Here is a 16,524-nt window from a genome sequence, read left to right on the forward strand (position 1 = left end):
CCCTTTATTATTCCTTTGAGAGTTTCTTTTGATGTAGATCTACGGGCTGGAGAGTGATCCATTACAATAGTTGACTGTTATTTATTTAGATGTATTAGTTGGTTATTTATTCATTTTATTGTTGGTCATTTGTGCTTTTGTAGATATTAATATGACATTTTTCCCCCCTACATCTGTACACAACAGTCCTGTCTATTCTTACCTTATTGGTCTGGCTTGATGTCCTTGTTTGTTCCAGCTGGTATTTCTATATTTTGTGTGAGCACATCAAGAGTTCGTAATTAATAGAGGTGATTCTGATTATGTTGCAGTTTTTAGTTTGCACTTGCGTGACAAAACAGTAACAGACGTCTATTCTGCCACCTCCCTCCAAAATACCAACAACTGTCTTTGTGCCGCCTCATTTAAATGAATTCCCCCTCTCTTCGTGCAACACATCCCAACAACAAAGGGCAAAGGGAATTTCAAGTTCAGACAAACACCACACTGCCAGAGAGCACTTTATAGGATTCATGAGGTTTAAACCAACAAATACCTCTAATTACTGCAAGTCCTCCTTTTAAACAAAATTGGGAAAAACTGTCCCTTATGACGACACTCTCAGCACGCAGAGAAGAAGTGAACCAGCGCACCAGCCGCCATGCATGCAACACGCATCACCACTAAACTACCAGTTATCTGTCCACAGCAGGCAATCCAACGAGGAATGTGAAATACTGCCGGCAAAGAATGCAGAAATTGAAACTGCTGTGTGAATATTTTACACCTACAAATATCAGGCAATAAAGAAAGCGTAAAAGCAATCCTGTGGCTGATAACTCCATGCAAGGCAATAACACGAGTTGTTTATCGAAATAAAGTAGTCCACGGCTTTATAAATCTGCACAAAGAATAATAAAGGCTCATAGATACAGTGCTTAATGAATTATGGCTTATGGAAGACAACACTATGTAGGCTGACTTGTAAATCTATGGAGGGCTAATATATGCACAGCGCGTGATATCATAGTTGATCTAAAATGCACAAAAGGATTAATAATCATTAATAATAATCAACATTTTTCCTTCGAAAGCGGGATTACGGCTCATGAATAAAATGGGAATAATCTCTACAGCAGCGTTGTGGTTTATGATTGCATGCATCTGCGCAGATATGAATAATCATTTATTTATATACATATATTACATACTTTACATTTACTTGTAGGGCATACGTCAATATTGGTTCTCTCAAGGACACAGGAAACACTTTGTACTTTATTTTACACTACATTCAGAGAGGTGGACATTCTCCATTCCTGCATGCCAATTCAACACCATCAAGCCAAATATAAAAAATATATTACCAAAGCATTCTGGGAAATAAGGCCAGCACATTTCCATTCAAACACACAAATATGAGTCCTGCATGGATAATTCAGAGGTAAACATGTATAATGAGTTCCGGCTGACGGCGGTGACCTCAGAGCGGATTATTCGGCCAATCAATATTCCCCTAGATTTCCCCGCTGCCTTCGTCCCATCTCATCCCTGCTTGTTGTTTTGTTTTCCCCACACGACGTGTTCACTGATACGAAGCCACATACATAATATTTGCAGACTGAAAAGATGTGATAACAAATGTATTTTCATCATTTTTTCCCCTCCCGTAGCTCTGGTGAGAGGTCACATGGAGAATTCATAACCGATGGAGTTGAGAAAAACAAAGCTGCAGTATTGTTGACGTTTGTGTATCTCAGCTCGCTGATGATTGATGACACGACTGCCTGAAGAGTCACGTGCAGCTCTAGCGTCGTTTACAGATTATTTAAAGACCCTCAATGCAAGAAATCACATCACACCCGACACACTATACATTACTGCTCCCTGATGCATGCTTTATTTATCAAACGTGAATATTGTTCGTGGTCAGAGACCATGGACTCAGCACTTTAATATAGTGCTAAGCAGCCGGAATTCAGCCGATAGCAGTTTGAAACAGAATATTTATCTTCCTTTTAAAAAGAGTAAGTAGGACTCCATAGGAAGAGGTCAGACCCGCTACTGTCTTGAGGCTTTTCAGTGTGTACTGTAGGGCTGTGCATGAAGGAGCCCTATAGAATAAACATGCAGAATCAGCACCTTTCATATGCAATACCGCTGAGCAGGCAACCAGAGTCAGCCAACAGCAGATTCACATGTGTGGAAAGAGAGAATGTGTTCGCCCTTTTCTGAGGATTTGATCCCAGACCGACGTCGATACACAGCACTCTGTAGGATGACATCATGCACGGCCTGCTAGATCCTCTGGATATTGTCATCCTCCGTATTTATCACAACTTCATGGAAATAAGTCAATTTAATTAAATTCAATTTATTTTGTATCGCCCAAAATTGCCGCTGAGGGCTTTACAATCTGTACACACACGACATCCCTGTCCCGGACCTCACATCGGATCAGGAAAAACTTCCCAAAAAATAAAAAATAAACTTTCACAGGGAAATAAGGAAGAAACCTTCAGGAGAGCAACAGAGGAGGATCCCTCCTTAGCATGTGTGACATCTGTAAATATCATTGTAAATAATCTTTTGCAGAAACATGACTAGAAATCAGTGCTACAGCTAAACCCAACTCATGTCCTCTCACTTAAAACACACAAATGATTTACGTCTTTCTTTGGTTGTCTTTTTTATGTAGCGATTTAGTATATTTTGTACTGTTGTGGTTTTCAGTACAATTCATATCTGTGTGGAGTATTATTTAGACCTACTCAATATGTTTTGTCCTTTTGTTTAAAGGAACCCAGTGAGGTTTCTGTCCACTAGTGGCGCTATCGTATTTTTTTTGTAAAGCAGTGAACGTGAACATAACTTTGTGGTATACACTTGAACTGTAAACCTCTATTCTCCCTGGTAAAGATGCCTGACTGTAATGGCCTCCTATGTAAAGGACTCTTCTGTGCGAAAGCCCCGAGTAACGAGACAAAGCACTATTCTTGTCTATGCTTCATAGAGCACTGCTGCCTGGTGTGAACTTGGGAAAGAAACTGAGTTTTTTCTTTTCTGCCGGGAGAGACTAAACATATATTTGACTTAAAGTCCTGTGATCTGGCTGCTGAGACAGAAAGCGCCGAACTCCCAGTTCCCCAGAGAGCGATAAGAGAAATGGGATGAGAGAAACAAGGCAAGTGTGTGAGCAAGTTAGTGCCTGAGAGAGACAGAGACACAGCAAGAAACTGTCGTTCCAGAAGACTTGAGAAGGGGCCTTGAACCCACCAGCACTGAGACTAATGAGGCCAAAACCCCCCACACACACATGTGTACTGTTATGTTACATATCTATTTTACATTCCTAAAAAGAAGCGTGACGCAATACAATAATCAGACTACAGAGAAACAGGAGAATGCCTCATCCTCACCGATGAACAGCTGGCTGTTGAGCTGCAGGTGGAGGTGTCCGTCAGCGGGAGCCTCCCGCGTGGCGACAGGAAGTTCGTCCAATCGAAGCGACGCCTCCTTCACGTTCCGCTCGGCTCGGACTCGGTGCCACCGGTTGTCGTTCAGCGGGACGGTCGACTCCACGCGGACCTCCAGCGGCCCGTTGCCCACGTCCAAGGAGAAAACCACCCGAGTGGAGGCTGACGGAGGGGAAGAGACGGGGATAGAGAGATGGGAAAGGAATGGGACGTAGGGAAGTATCAAAGCAGAAAAAAACCATAATGAATGCAATGTGTGAGTCATCATTAGATGAGCGATCAACCAATTTCAACGGATTTCAGCGCACATCTCACACTTTGTTTGACAAACAAAACATTAAGAAGTTACTCGGTTGCCTGATGAATGCTTTATATTAATCAAGCTATAGATTCTGAAAACATGATGCTTTAATTAAACGGTCACAAAAAAAGAAACAAATTGGATGAAGGGGATAAATTCAGGTCTGTCAATCAACCAAATACAAAAAGGTTTTTCGTTTGCCGTTTTTCTTGGATTATTAAGCGATGCAAAATCAAAAAAGAGGGTTTCAGTTGTATCTTTGTGGCGACGTGATATTATCCTACTTTAGTTTGGACAGAAAACTAATTAATTGTTGTTTTTAAGGAGAAACTTATCTTCCTCTGGGGGAAAAAAAAGACCACAGACCTCAAACCAGCCATTCATTTGTGCAAACAGGAAGTGTCTGCAGCCTCTGAATTAAAGAGAACAAGATTGATAAAACATTACTTTGTGGTTAAAGCTAAAGTAGGTACTTTTTATGTATTTTTTACACAAAAAAGGTGAAGATGAATCTTCTCTTTATAGTTGCATATTTTCAGACAGCTCTTAAAGTCTAAAACCTGCCAATGCCCCACATGGGAGCAGAGGCAGGGCGGTTTTAACAAGCAGGTAGGTTGGACTGAAGTGTATGAGACCAAACAAGCAGACGAGGGAACGGTAGAGCTCCTGGAACGCAGTTTAATTACTCTTTCACAACAGAACAACAAACACAAACACAACAAAGCTTCTACTTAGTGCAGCTCTCACAGGATGAGAACAAACAAAAGACTCCAGAGCCTGGTTAGGAGCATTGCACTGATTAGGTGCAACCAGACTGTGCCATGATTATTTCCAGAGTGCGAGACCGTTTTTTATTTTTTATCTTAGATTGCTGAGCCCTGCAGTGTGAAAGGAAACGTGTCAGACAGGCTACCAGGTAAAGGCAGGTGCAGAATCTCTTCTTGGCCTCAGCCAGTCGCTTACAATACTGCACTAGTACAGTTTGTACTGGCAGATGGAGATATTTCATATAAAATATAAGATGAGCGATACAGTGTATAATGTATTAGTCATTATACTATTTTAATTGTATTTAAGTAAGAATAAATGCAAAACGTTCTTGAAATTAGCTTCACTGCTGCACCAGTGAGTGCTGCAAACAGATATTACACAATAATGCGATGATCATGATGATATTGACACTGTGAAAGGGGAAATAATTTAACGTGCATTTTAAAAATAATTTCATAAGAACCCTACTATTTCACTTTTAATTTGTGCTGTGTGCCATCTTCTTTACTCTTAATGACCAGTAACATATATAGTGGTATTAACACATCTGAACCATTTCTCACAAGTGTTGCTGTTTATTTTTGATACCAATATTATTAACATAGACATTGTGGTTGCAGATATACATCTTTTTTTATTTTGGGTATGCAACTTACCCAATTAAAGAAAGATTTGCTCCGTTTTTAATGTGTTTTAAAGATCTCTGAGGTGTCCAGAAGTACACAAATAAGTGTCTCCGTTGTGGGTTTGTTATTTTCATTAAACCACCTCTGTGTGTATTATTGCTCTTGTTGTAAACAACAGGAATTAAAACTGACAGTGACTAGATCTGACAAAAAAAACACACAATACATACTAAACATGTAATATGCAAATGTATCCATAATCCATAATTGGAACATTCTATGGTTGCGAAAATACAATCATTATTTTGCTTCAGAAAACATACTCAATTATATGATACTTCATCCCTGCCAATAAATCCCACTAAATGCGACACACTTTATGTTACACAATTGAAACGATACTCAAACTTTAATTAACTGCTGCTCTGACACCTTGAAACATTGTACACATTAAGAAATTAATTGTTATCAAAATATCTTTTATATCTCCATTTTTTTATTGACGAGTTAAAACCTTCACACCTTTAATTTTGGGAAAATGTCACTCATAATGGACACATTTTTACTTTCATGTGTGCTCTTTTAGTACATTGTAGCATTTCTCCAAGTAAAAAGGATCTGGATAACTCTTCACCACTGCCGGGAGACAAGTTTCCTCTGAGCCACAGAATCATGAGTCAGGACCACGGCCAGCGCCCGGACGCTGTTGCTGCCGCCCTGTTTCAGCACCACGGACATCACCTCGGTGCTGCATGTCTTATCTTTCCTACTGCTCGACTTTGTTCTCTCCACCAACCGCAGAAGATTTAGGGGACTGCAGGCAAAGCAAAGCACCATCTTTCATGTTGTGCTGGTGAAAGGTGAGGATGTATTACTGAGGGAGTACAGAGCCAGATGAAACACTTCCCCAGCCTCCTGCAGTAACTTCATATAGAAACTGTTCTCAGCCTCAGTGTTACAAAGCGATCTGAGGAAACCGGCAGCAGTATTCAGAGCTGGAACAACCACACTGACAATGATTTCCCCGAGGAGAGAGGCTGTTGGTACAGCAGTGTCCCTGTATTATTAGATTCTGTGTGTCCCTTTAAATCTCATTTCTAAAACAACTTCCTCCAGAGTAAAAACAGCAAGCTGAACCAAACTAGGAAGGTAAAGTCAGGCGAAAGAGCTTCAAAAAGCAACTATGGATGAATCTAATAACTAATTCAAGTCATGAATGACACACAGCGCTGCTGCGCATAAATGTGCACCGCATACCATCCGCAACACTGTCATAACCATATAAACACAAGGACACCTTGTTGGGTAATACAGCTATATTTTAAACAACACAATATATGGCAGGCTATAAACACACGTCTCACACCCTGCCACATTTCCGTGGCACTGCACAACTAAATAACACCCTGTTGGTTATTACTGTAATAATCTAAACGACACACTACGGGGCCCATAAATGTGTGCATTACACAAGAATAAATCGACAGGAATTAATGGTGGGTCACGGATGAAATGCCCCAAAGAGATCATAAAGCAACTGTCAAATTAAATACAAGGGTGTTTAGAAAAAGAAAAAGATAAAAAAAAAAAATTGGATTTGAATTCCCTCTTGTTGGATTTCACCTTGGAAACATTTCATTTGTTTTTGTTGTGAAAGCATTGTGGTCCCATGTGGGCCGGCGTGCGTTATCCACGGCTGCGCTGCGTTCTGCAGGGGAAGGAGATCCACCGGAAAACAACAACCAATGCAAGCAGCACCAGCAGAAACCAGCATGCAAACCAGCATGTCAATAAAAAAAAAACCTTACTTTTTCATCCAACATCAAAAGATAAGGGATACATTAGGGACAATGCTACCATTGTCTACTGGATTGTATTTTTTTTAATTATTTTGCTCTTTGCTTTTTGACTGTTTTGATGTTTTAATCAATGTTCTTAACTGTTTTTAAATGCTGTTTTCTTCTGAATTATGTTTTGATGCTTTTAATAGTTTTATACGAAGCCCTTTGAATTGCCTTGTTGTTGAAATGTGCTACACAAATAAACTTGCCTTGACTTACTGTAAAACACTTAAATCCCAGCACTGGGAAACAAATTGCTAGTATACACGCAGAGCGAGTTTTGAGAAGTGCAATCTTTCACTCTTCAATTAAACAAAAAGTAGCAAAACTATCTACAAATGTGATTACGAGTGGGGAAAACCTAATGCTTCCTTCTGCATCAGACTCATAGATAGAAAACAAAGAACAGTCTCTTTGTGTGGCTGCCATACTGTTAATGACACACAAACCATCAACTACAACAGTGTTTAATTTGGATCTCCACCCTTCCAGCTCCAATACTCACAGCTCAGCTCGATGCGGATGAAGTCTTTGATGCCCAGGTTCTCCAGGAAGACACCGGAGGCGGCCGTGGTTTTAAACAGGAAGGAGACGTCTGCGCTCAGCTCTCCGTGGAAGGTGGGGAAGTGGAGGTACGACGTCTCCTTGTCGAAGGACGCCGCGTTCCAGAAGTTCTCTGACAAACACGGGGAAAAGTTATTTTAATCAAATCAGGAACTAATTGGCCAACTGTTGAGTTAATTGGCTAATTAAGGTGTACGGTGACGCTGGCTTTGCTTTGACATGTGTGGCAAGTGTGTCTACTTAAAGAGTGCAATTACAAAACATTTTTTAAAGGAAATAGTTTGAATGTTGCCCAGTGACAGCTGAAATAAAATAAATAAAAACATCTCAAAGGGTTTTATATTCTCTTGCTGTCACTACTTAAAGGAATAGTTCAACATTTAGTTTAAACATTTTAAACAAACAAGATATTATGTGTCAGAGAAGTTGGATTTATTAAATTTTTTGGGACATAGCCAAGCTACTGGTTTACAGCCTTTATGTTGATTTAAGGTGCTGACTGTATCTTCATCTCAAAAAGACAGAAAAAAAGAGTGGCGTCCATCCTCAAAATGCAAATAAGGGTATTTGGAAAAGCAATTTTGGGCTGAAATAAGTAAATTTGAGGATTAGTGGTGTGTTGTATGAGGATTTATTATGATTTGTTCTATGGTCATCATGCAGTTTGACAGAATAAACAAGCGACAGCAGCCATTTTCACAATAGGAAGGTTTCCGTCATCACAGGCCACTTGAAGAACCGGATTGGACTCACTGTCTCCATGACAACGGAGCGGCCCCACCCTGTAGGCGGCCTCTGACTCCGGCCTCCGGACGTCACCCAGCACCAGAGACCTGACCGGGAGGCTCTCCCTATGGGTGAGCAGGCCCGAGTCTTCAGCCCTGCAGAAGAAAAGTCAAATGTGCAGGAGGAGGATGATGGAGACGTTCAACAAAAAGAAGCCGGAGATGAAGAGGTGTAGAGGAGGATCGGGACAATATTAATACGTAGAAGAAGAAACTGAGCGGCTGTGGAGAAGCCAACAAACCAACAAACTGTGCTAATTTCGTTGGTGTTTGTTTTAAATGTCGCTCTCGGGACAACATCGTTGTAACTAGCTGATGTAAACATGGCAGTGAGAAGGTGCAAGCTCTCATGGGATCTATTTATTCCTGAATCCTGACAGTCAACATCCATCCCCGGCGATTTCTGGAACAGCTACTCTCTAAACAAGACACCTCCTGTCCGTTCACGCCCACACACACGCAGCTTCATGCACTTAGAGATAATCCTCCTCTTAGCCCCGCTGTATAAAAATACACCCTGGGCTGGAAGGACTGAGAGCGAGGAGAGTACACTTTGTGAGTGTGATGAAATATTGAATAGCAGCAGCTCCGGTCTGTAAAAATAGAGTTGGCGTTGCACAAACAGCTTGTACTGGGAAATGAAATTTTTCTTTTCTTTCTCTGATCAAATTATCTCAGTCGATTTGTTGTTTGCTTCGCTGCCAAAGTTAAAATGTAGTTTACATCTAGAAGCTTTAAGCACATCTTTAGTATTCTAAAGAAAAGGAAGTTAAGAGCACGAGTTCGATAACCTCTGATCATCAAATTCATATGAGTCTGTTCTTATAGTCAGTAAAAGCAGACCTCCGTTTACCGGCAGGGAAAAATCCTTTTCCACCGAATGAAAGAAAAACATTTAAAATGAGGTCTAATTGGCAAAATTATCTTTTTATATATAATTGTTTAAATAACGGACCTCTTATGTTAAAAATGTAATTCTATATTTATTTACAGATGACTATAAAACCCATGTTATCTGTTTTTGATGCTCTTGCAGGAACACTTGTTTAATGTATTACTGAATAAATTGCTATATTATCATTACTGCATGTAACATGTTGTATTTCAATGTACCAGATATTCAACAACAAGTAAAATAAATAACACCACCACCAATTAAATGGAAAATGGCTGCATTGATTGTACACACACATTACTGACTAAATCGTCTTGAAATGATATACAACACTGTACAATTTTCCTCTTGGTTAATCGTCTCTTGTTTTTTTCTTGTTTTTTTCATGTAATATGGCGACGAACTGGTGGCAGATGCTTGAACTGAAATGTGTACTTTTGTTCAAGCAAGACACCATGAATAAAACCCAAAAGGCCTATACATAAACGTGTGTTCAGTACCACTCCAGGCGGTCGGCATCACAGTTGCAGTAGTGCTGCGGGTCCACGCAGTCGCCCTGCAGGCCGCACACACACTGCTGGCTGCCCGGATGAGCGCCGCCCCAATACGTCTGGACGCGACCGGGACCGGGACCACCGAGCCACCAGCTGAACGGAGAGCCCTCTGAAACACACACACACACACACTATCTTAACTATCTTAATGAATGCTGCATTTAATATATAACATAGCTCTATATGTTAAGAGTATATGTGCAATGTTTGGCTTTGATTAAGTGAAGTTGAGCAGCAATTTTTGGGAGCTCTGGGGTTAAGAAGGTGATGATACACAAAAACACATAACAACAAAAGTTGATGTGTGTTGTTTTTTTTATTGGCTCTTAAATAAAACTGAAAACTTTTTTCCCCATGAAATAAAAAAAAAGTCTCCTATCGTCTGCTGTGAGCATCATTAATATCAATACGGGGTCAGGAAGGATCCATATTTTGTCCCCACCCCTCCCTAAAAATCTATAAAATCCCTTGATATTGCTTTATTTTCATGTATTTTACTGGAAGTTCTCTCCTGCACAACAGTTTGTCTGGTAGAGCGAGGACGATGTGAGCGGCCGGGAGTTTTCTCCAGGGGTTTTGTTTTTGCACACAATGCATCATATCTCATAAAACTTGATTCAAAGACCTCACAACTCTCCGTACGGTTCGCTGGGTACAGCTTGAGGAAATCAAGTCTTTGATCGAACAAAAAATAAACAGTCGACTTCAACCGGTTTCAAGTTAGAAAAGTAATCTTACTTTTGCTGGTTTGGATTCTGAGCCAGGATGTCAAAAGAGCCAACCACTTACCTGGAGTGTTTAGGAGGCGGGACTTCCTGCAGTGGTAGGACAGCTCCTGTTCGCAGTGCTCTGATTGGCTGATGGCGGCCAATAGCTGCTCCTCCTCCGTGGAGTAGTCAAAGTGAACCATGTGCTGGTCGACACCTGGAGACGGTCGGACTCTGGTCCGCTCTGTGTTGTTGTGCTGGATCACCATCCATGTGTTATCCTCTACAGACAGACAGACACACAGACAGACAGACACACAGACAAGTGTTACTATGATGCACATTGCACTTCATAGTCAAAGGTAGAAGAAACATGTTTACAAAGAAAGGAGAAGAAAATAAGATGACCATTGTTATCTTTCATTATAATAAAACAATATAAAGCACCAAGATGTATTTAGACGGGGAGAATAATGTGGAGAGACAGAGAGAGAGAGAGAGATTGATGTGGAGAAGGACAGAGAAAGAGAGAGAGAGCCTTGTTGAAAAAGGGGTCTGATGACAGGAGCAACATCGTTTACAATTATGTACATTGTAATCATAAAAACGGGCAGTAAAAGTGTGTGTGTGTGTGTGTGTGTGTGTGTGTGTGTGTGTGTGTGTGTGTGTGTGTGTGTGTGTGTGTGTGTGTGTAGCTACTGTTCTGACAATTGACATGCCATGGGAGGGGTTTATGCTCCTAATTATCTAGTGTCCACTTAATGATGGATAGTTTCAGGTTGTTGTATTTTGAGCTGTGTTTTGTGTATTCAAAATTTGAAGTGAGATTTGTGTTGTATGGCCCAAAATACATTTGCTGATATTCAACACATCTTTGTGAAACAAGTGGAAAGGGGTGTCCCTCTAACGACGCACTTGTTTGGGGAGCACGGTCCTCTTAGTACACAAAGACCAGTGTGTGTGTGTGTGTGTGTCTCACCTGTCATGTTGCAGTAGACCAGCTGCGGTCTGATTGGTCCGCTGCCGTCCACGTCGATGTGAAAACGTCCCGACGTGTTGCCGTTGTGTTTGTACGCCTCGCAGGACCGCTCGTACACAGCTGGGAGGGAACACAAGGAGACGAGCTCGACATGAATCACGTCAACGCATCGGCTGGCGGACGCACACGGGAGCCGTGAGGAGAGGACGGCTACACACTGCGGAGGATCGTGGCTGCTGCCGCCATTGAATCACTGTCTCGTAACCAGAGTGAAGACAATCATCTTCAGTTTTATTTCTGCGGCCGTGCGTCCCGTAAAGTAAAGATGAATCCAACAGGAGAGGACAGTAATGACGGATGGGAGCACAGAGACCCAATAAATAAAACTAAGACCTTTATCAGCCCTGGCTCTTCCTCTCTGTCTCCACAAGTCTTCCTCCCTCCTCTCTCGGCCTCTCTCACACACACCAGATCGTCTTTTGCAATCTAAGAATCAAGCCTTTCCAGTCACATCCATATCTCAAGGTTCCCACACTCTGCTCACCTGTTTATCTCTCCTCTGCTCTGGCACTTTTATTCATCACATTCCCTCAGTTGTGGTTGAAAAAAAAAGGTTTCTAAAGAAAATGAAACCCGTGTGGGAAACACTCCTCTTTTGGTTTCAAGGATTTGACTCGAGGGAATCGACACAGAAGCTACAGATGTAACCAAAGCTCGCCTCACTGCTGTGGTTTAATGCATTCATTCACTATTTAAAGCAGTAAAAGGGTCATGAACCGTCATCATATCTCTCACATGCAAACAGGTTTCATAAACATTCTGCAGCTCACCAAGGGGTGGTTTTATGTGGAAAATGCCCTCAGACAGAAACTAAGAAACACTTTTTGCTCAGCCATAACTCACAGTTTGCAGCAGCGACACTAAAGGAGGAAAATGTATCTGTAATTACTGGAAGTATAGCTGCTCCGTCTGGGATTTTCAGATTGGATTTAAAACTATAAACTCAGCCTCTTTGCCATTCGCCTTGGAACTTGAAAAGTCTCTTAAATACCGTTGACGTGAATGCACTGGCAAAGCAGCAATAAAGAAAACCACTATGGCGTTCATTGTTCCTTTCTTCAGTGTTTTGCTGTAAGTGCCTTTTCTGTTACGTTTCACATTTGTCGATTTTCTTTTCAATTTTCGCCAAATTTGTATGAATATAAAAGTAACTGTATGTAAAAGGAAATTCATTATTTGCCTTTCTTCCACTGTTTCTCTTTATTTTGCCAATCTCCTGCTCTCAGAGGCCACATAATGCTGCCGGTATTATATTTTATATCAACATTATCAAGAAAGATTTGACTGACGGCGCATTATCCACTCATAGCGACTACAGCATGTTTCATGTTGTTTAGCATCTGGTCTATTAAGCACGAGACATAACGTGTTTACTTCAGCACGACTCTGTGCTTTGTTTTTGTGCTTTGTGCTAATCTACTTCAAACAGATGTATTATTTTATTTGAGATTATGCTGATTTGTTGCAACTTTATACAGAAATTAATTAATTAATTAACTATACAGAAATTAATTGAATGATGGGTACTCGAAGGCAACACAATGCAAAGAGAATGGGAGGAACTGGTGGGTCACTGGTGGCTGACAGCGCTCTAATGGTTTAGTCTGGCCCTCTAGTTACTGTATAGATACTGATGTGATGTGTGACTCACAGCTGTGGCAGGTCGCGCCGCTGTAGCCGCTCTCAGAGCAGTTACAGTGGAAGACGGTCCAGGACTGACTGCAGCGACCACCATGCTCACAACGACTGGGAGAACACCTGAGAGATAGATGGGGGGGGGGAGAGAGAATGATTGATTCATCACAAAGATAACATCCAATATCCTAAAACACGTGTGTGTGTGTGTGTGTGTGTGTGTGTGTGTGTGTGTGTGTGTGTGTGTGTGTGTGTGTGTGTGTGTGTGTGTGTGTGTGTGTGTGGAGGAACTTGCAGGACTTTTTTTTCTTGTCACAACAAGAAAGAAAGAAACAAAAAACATATTATTATTATATATTCATCTATATATACAGTATATATATATATATATATATATATATATATATATATATATATATATATATATATATATATATATATATATATATATATATATACCAAGACAGGAGATTTGAAAAATCCATTTTCTTGTTTTGGCAGCTCGAATGATTCTGCAGAGTTTACTGCCAAAAACCTTTCAAAGAGGACAAACCCCCAGAAAGCATCTTTCATCCATTATTGTCAAGAGAAGAAAACTTTAGTTTATTTGTTTTGTATAAGTATATTTTTTATATAATTTCATATAATTTTATATAAGTATCCCATACAGTCATTATAGTCATTCACATAATGCGTACATGAAAAAAAAATGCTTTCAAACTCTCAGTATACTCACAAAAACAAAGTGTGCTTGAAATATATTTCCCTCTGTTACATAAAGCTTTTTTTATTAAATGGGCAGAAAGCATTTCAAATGTGTTTCCACAAACATATTCTTTTAATGGCCAACTGTGTGTAGGAGGGTCAGGAATAATGTAACTAGTGGAAAGGGAAAATGTTTCATCTTTAATATTTAGAGGAGGTCAAATTGTCCATTTAAGCAACATGTTGTGGGAGGTTTAAAAAATGAAATCTTCCTGAAACCCTTTGTTTCTAATGTTGACAGGAAAGACAATTAAACCGCTGCTAACCCGTCTTCGGTAAGATTACACATAATTACGCTTTCTCGCAGCCGTTTTTCAGTCAATGTCATTCAGAGAAAAACTTCCTTCTGACAGAGAACATCAGAACAGTGTTAACCTGACCGTCTAACCTGGCCAGTAGAAACAACGTCACCTGGCCCACGCCCAGCTGTTCTGTAGCCTGCTACTAGTCACATCTGCACAGAGTGTGGATAAATCATGTTGAGAGGATGAATAATGACAACCAGTGACCTCATTCTGCTGAACTGAGAATGAGAAAAAGATGCATAACTCTTTTTACGGTGTAATAATGAGGAATGCTTATTTTGAATGGAAACGTATGTGACAGTGTTTAAGTGTTTGTTTTTACCCAAAACTCAAGCGGGAATGTTGAAGAGAAAACGGATGATTGTAGAGAATCTGCATCCTCCCCTTTATTTGGGTAAAAGCGCTGACTCAGCAGCCTGTCAGCCTGCGAAAGAGGGCTTTTACCTCCATTCATCTCCACACCGCCGAGAACTAAAGCGAGCTGTTTAGCATTCACACTCAATTTCAACCTGAACTACGACCGCCTGCTGCGGTCTTTATTCTTCATGTTGAGTTTTAGTGGGCAACAGATATGATTCTTGGGGGCGTGCCGTTCATTTGTTTGCTCAACCATGAGGATGAAGATGACGACAGAGACGAAGGTGCATTGTTAAGATAAAGAAGAAACAGGAAAAGAAGTGAGAGACTTGAATATTTGTATTTTGTAAAATATAAATAAAGAGTACGTGATTTAGCTTTAATTAACAATAATGTAAGCTAATTTTACTTTGACGCCTAGCCTCCTTTTAATAAGGCATCAAGCACCAATCACAATGTTGTATAACACAGATCACCCACACACACACACACACGCACTTCCACCCCACACATATATCACGAGGATGTAACACTGATATCTTCTGACAACCGTGCAGTTTCTCCTGCAGAGACAAAACCAATGTGGTGTCACGGATGGATAACCAGTTGAGTCTCTTTCAGACGACAGACGGCCTCATTTAAAACCACACGTCCATTGAAATGTCATTCAGAAACACAGTATTCACACTCATGAAGCCTTTAAAACACTAACTCAGGGTTCAACGGCTTTCTATCCCGCAGCGCTCTGTGAGCTATTTATAACCCAAACAGAACCCCATCTTCATCAGCATGCTATTTATTGTTGGACATGAATATAAGTCTGGTGCTCAGATTCATGTGGAAATAGTCAGTCTTTCCCCACATTTGGATCCAGTTTGACCCCTGTACACCCTCTACAAATGTTTGTAAAAACCATTAAGAGTTGGAATCAGTATATCAATCAGTTAAAAAAGATAATTTTATTGTACTGATAATAACAATGAAACATTAAGCTAAGCCCGTGCACCCTAACATGCATCCTAGCGCTTTTCTTTTTAACATTTTTCTGAAGGGTCCTTTAGAAGGAGCACATTTGGTGACAAAAGGTGTTGAGATGACGTTGTGGGCTCCTTCAAGGTTTGAGCTCCATTTGTGCGAGTAATGGAGTCTTTGCTTGGGGCCAAATCTTTGCCTCCGGCAACAATAATAAAGCAGACATCCACACCGCTACGGATGTAATAACCTGCTTTGAAGTATGACCACCACATTGAAGCCGTGGCGGCAAGTCTATTTATTTACCGCCTGACTTTACAGTACAGTATATCCCGTGGGCCCGAAATGCAATCGGCAGGATTACAATGAGACGGCGTGAGGTAGATTTATTTTTCTCTCTTTACCGGAAAACAGGATTTTTGTTGTTGTTGTTGTTGTTGTTGTTGTTGTTGTGGGTTTGTTTCAGTGAAAAGTCGGATGTGTGCCGGAGCCGTATACTGCTGAATGTTCTAATTAATGCAGGAACAGGGAGGCAGTTAATTAAACCCACTCAAGCTGATTCTTCTTTTCCAGCAAGGATATGTGGTTAGTTCAATACTTCAATACTAATAGGATATGTGGTTAGTTCAACATGTGGTTAGTTCAATACTCAATAATTGTTGTAATCGTCTCATTCATTTTGCTGCTATTTGGCGCGACACCAAAACGGGAAAGCGGTTTGTTGATTTGTTCGGCTCCCAAATGTCTCTTTCCCTCTGTCTCATCTCCTCAGGTTCAAGTTATTTCTCTGACCTTGCATTGTTGTTGATGACATACATGTTTGTGCTTTCATTTATCATCTCACCATCAATGACTTGAATTGAAAATGATTCATTAAGATGCATTACTTACGGTTTATGTACGAACATAAGTGCATCATTAGTTGCATTAGATTGCATCTAAAACATAAAAA

At 40.6% G+C, this 16,524-nt stretch overlaps 1 protein-coding gene across 1 annotated transcript in view; it reads right to left on the minus strand.

The window, feature by feature from the left end:
* Positions 1 to 16,524, minus strand: part of LOC306742848 (contactin-associated protein-like 4) — a gene marked incomplete at both ends in the record, with an annotated part of 95,834 nt that overhangs the window by 18,650 nt on the left and 60,660 nt on the right. The window contains 7 exons of the mRNA XM_079225285.1: positions 3,399 to 3,617; positions 7,500 to 7,670; positions 8,312 to 8,439; positions 9,739 to 9,901; positions 10,582 to 10,782; positions 11,479 to 11,598; positions 13,190 to 13,296. Of these exons, the coding sequence (XP_079081411.1) occupies positions 3,399 to 3,617; positions 7,500 to 7,670; positions 8,312 to 8,439; positions 9,739 to 9,901; positions 10,582 to 10,782; positions 11,479 to 11,598; positions 13,190 to 13,296 (1,109 nt within the window). The remainder of the gene's footprint in view (positions 1 to 3,398; positions 3,618 to 7,499; positions 7,671 to 8,311; positions 8,440 to 9,738; positions 9,902 to 10,581; positions 10,783 to 11,478; positions 11,599 to 13,189; positions 13,297 to 16,524) is intronic.

Source organism: Taurulus bubalis, assembly GCF_910589615.1.
Source record: "Taurulus bubalis genome assembly, chromosome: 1".
NCBI classification, from domain to species: domain Eukaryota; kingdom Metazoa; phylum Chordata; class Actinopteri; order Perciformes; family Cottidae; genus Taurulus; species Taurulus bubalis.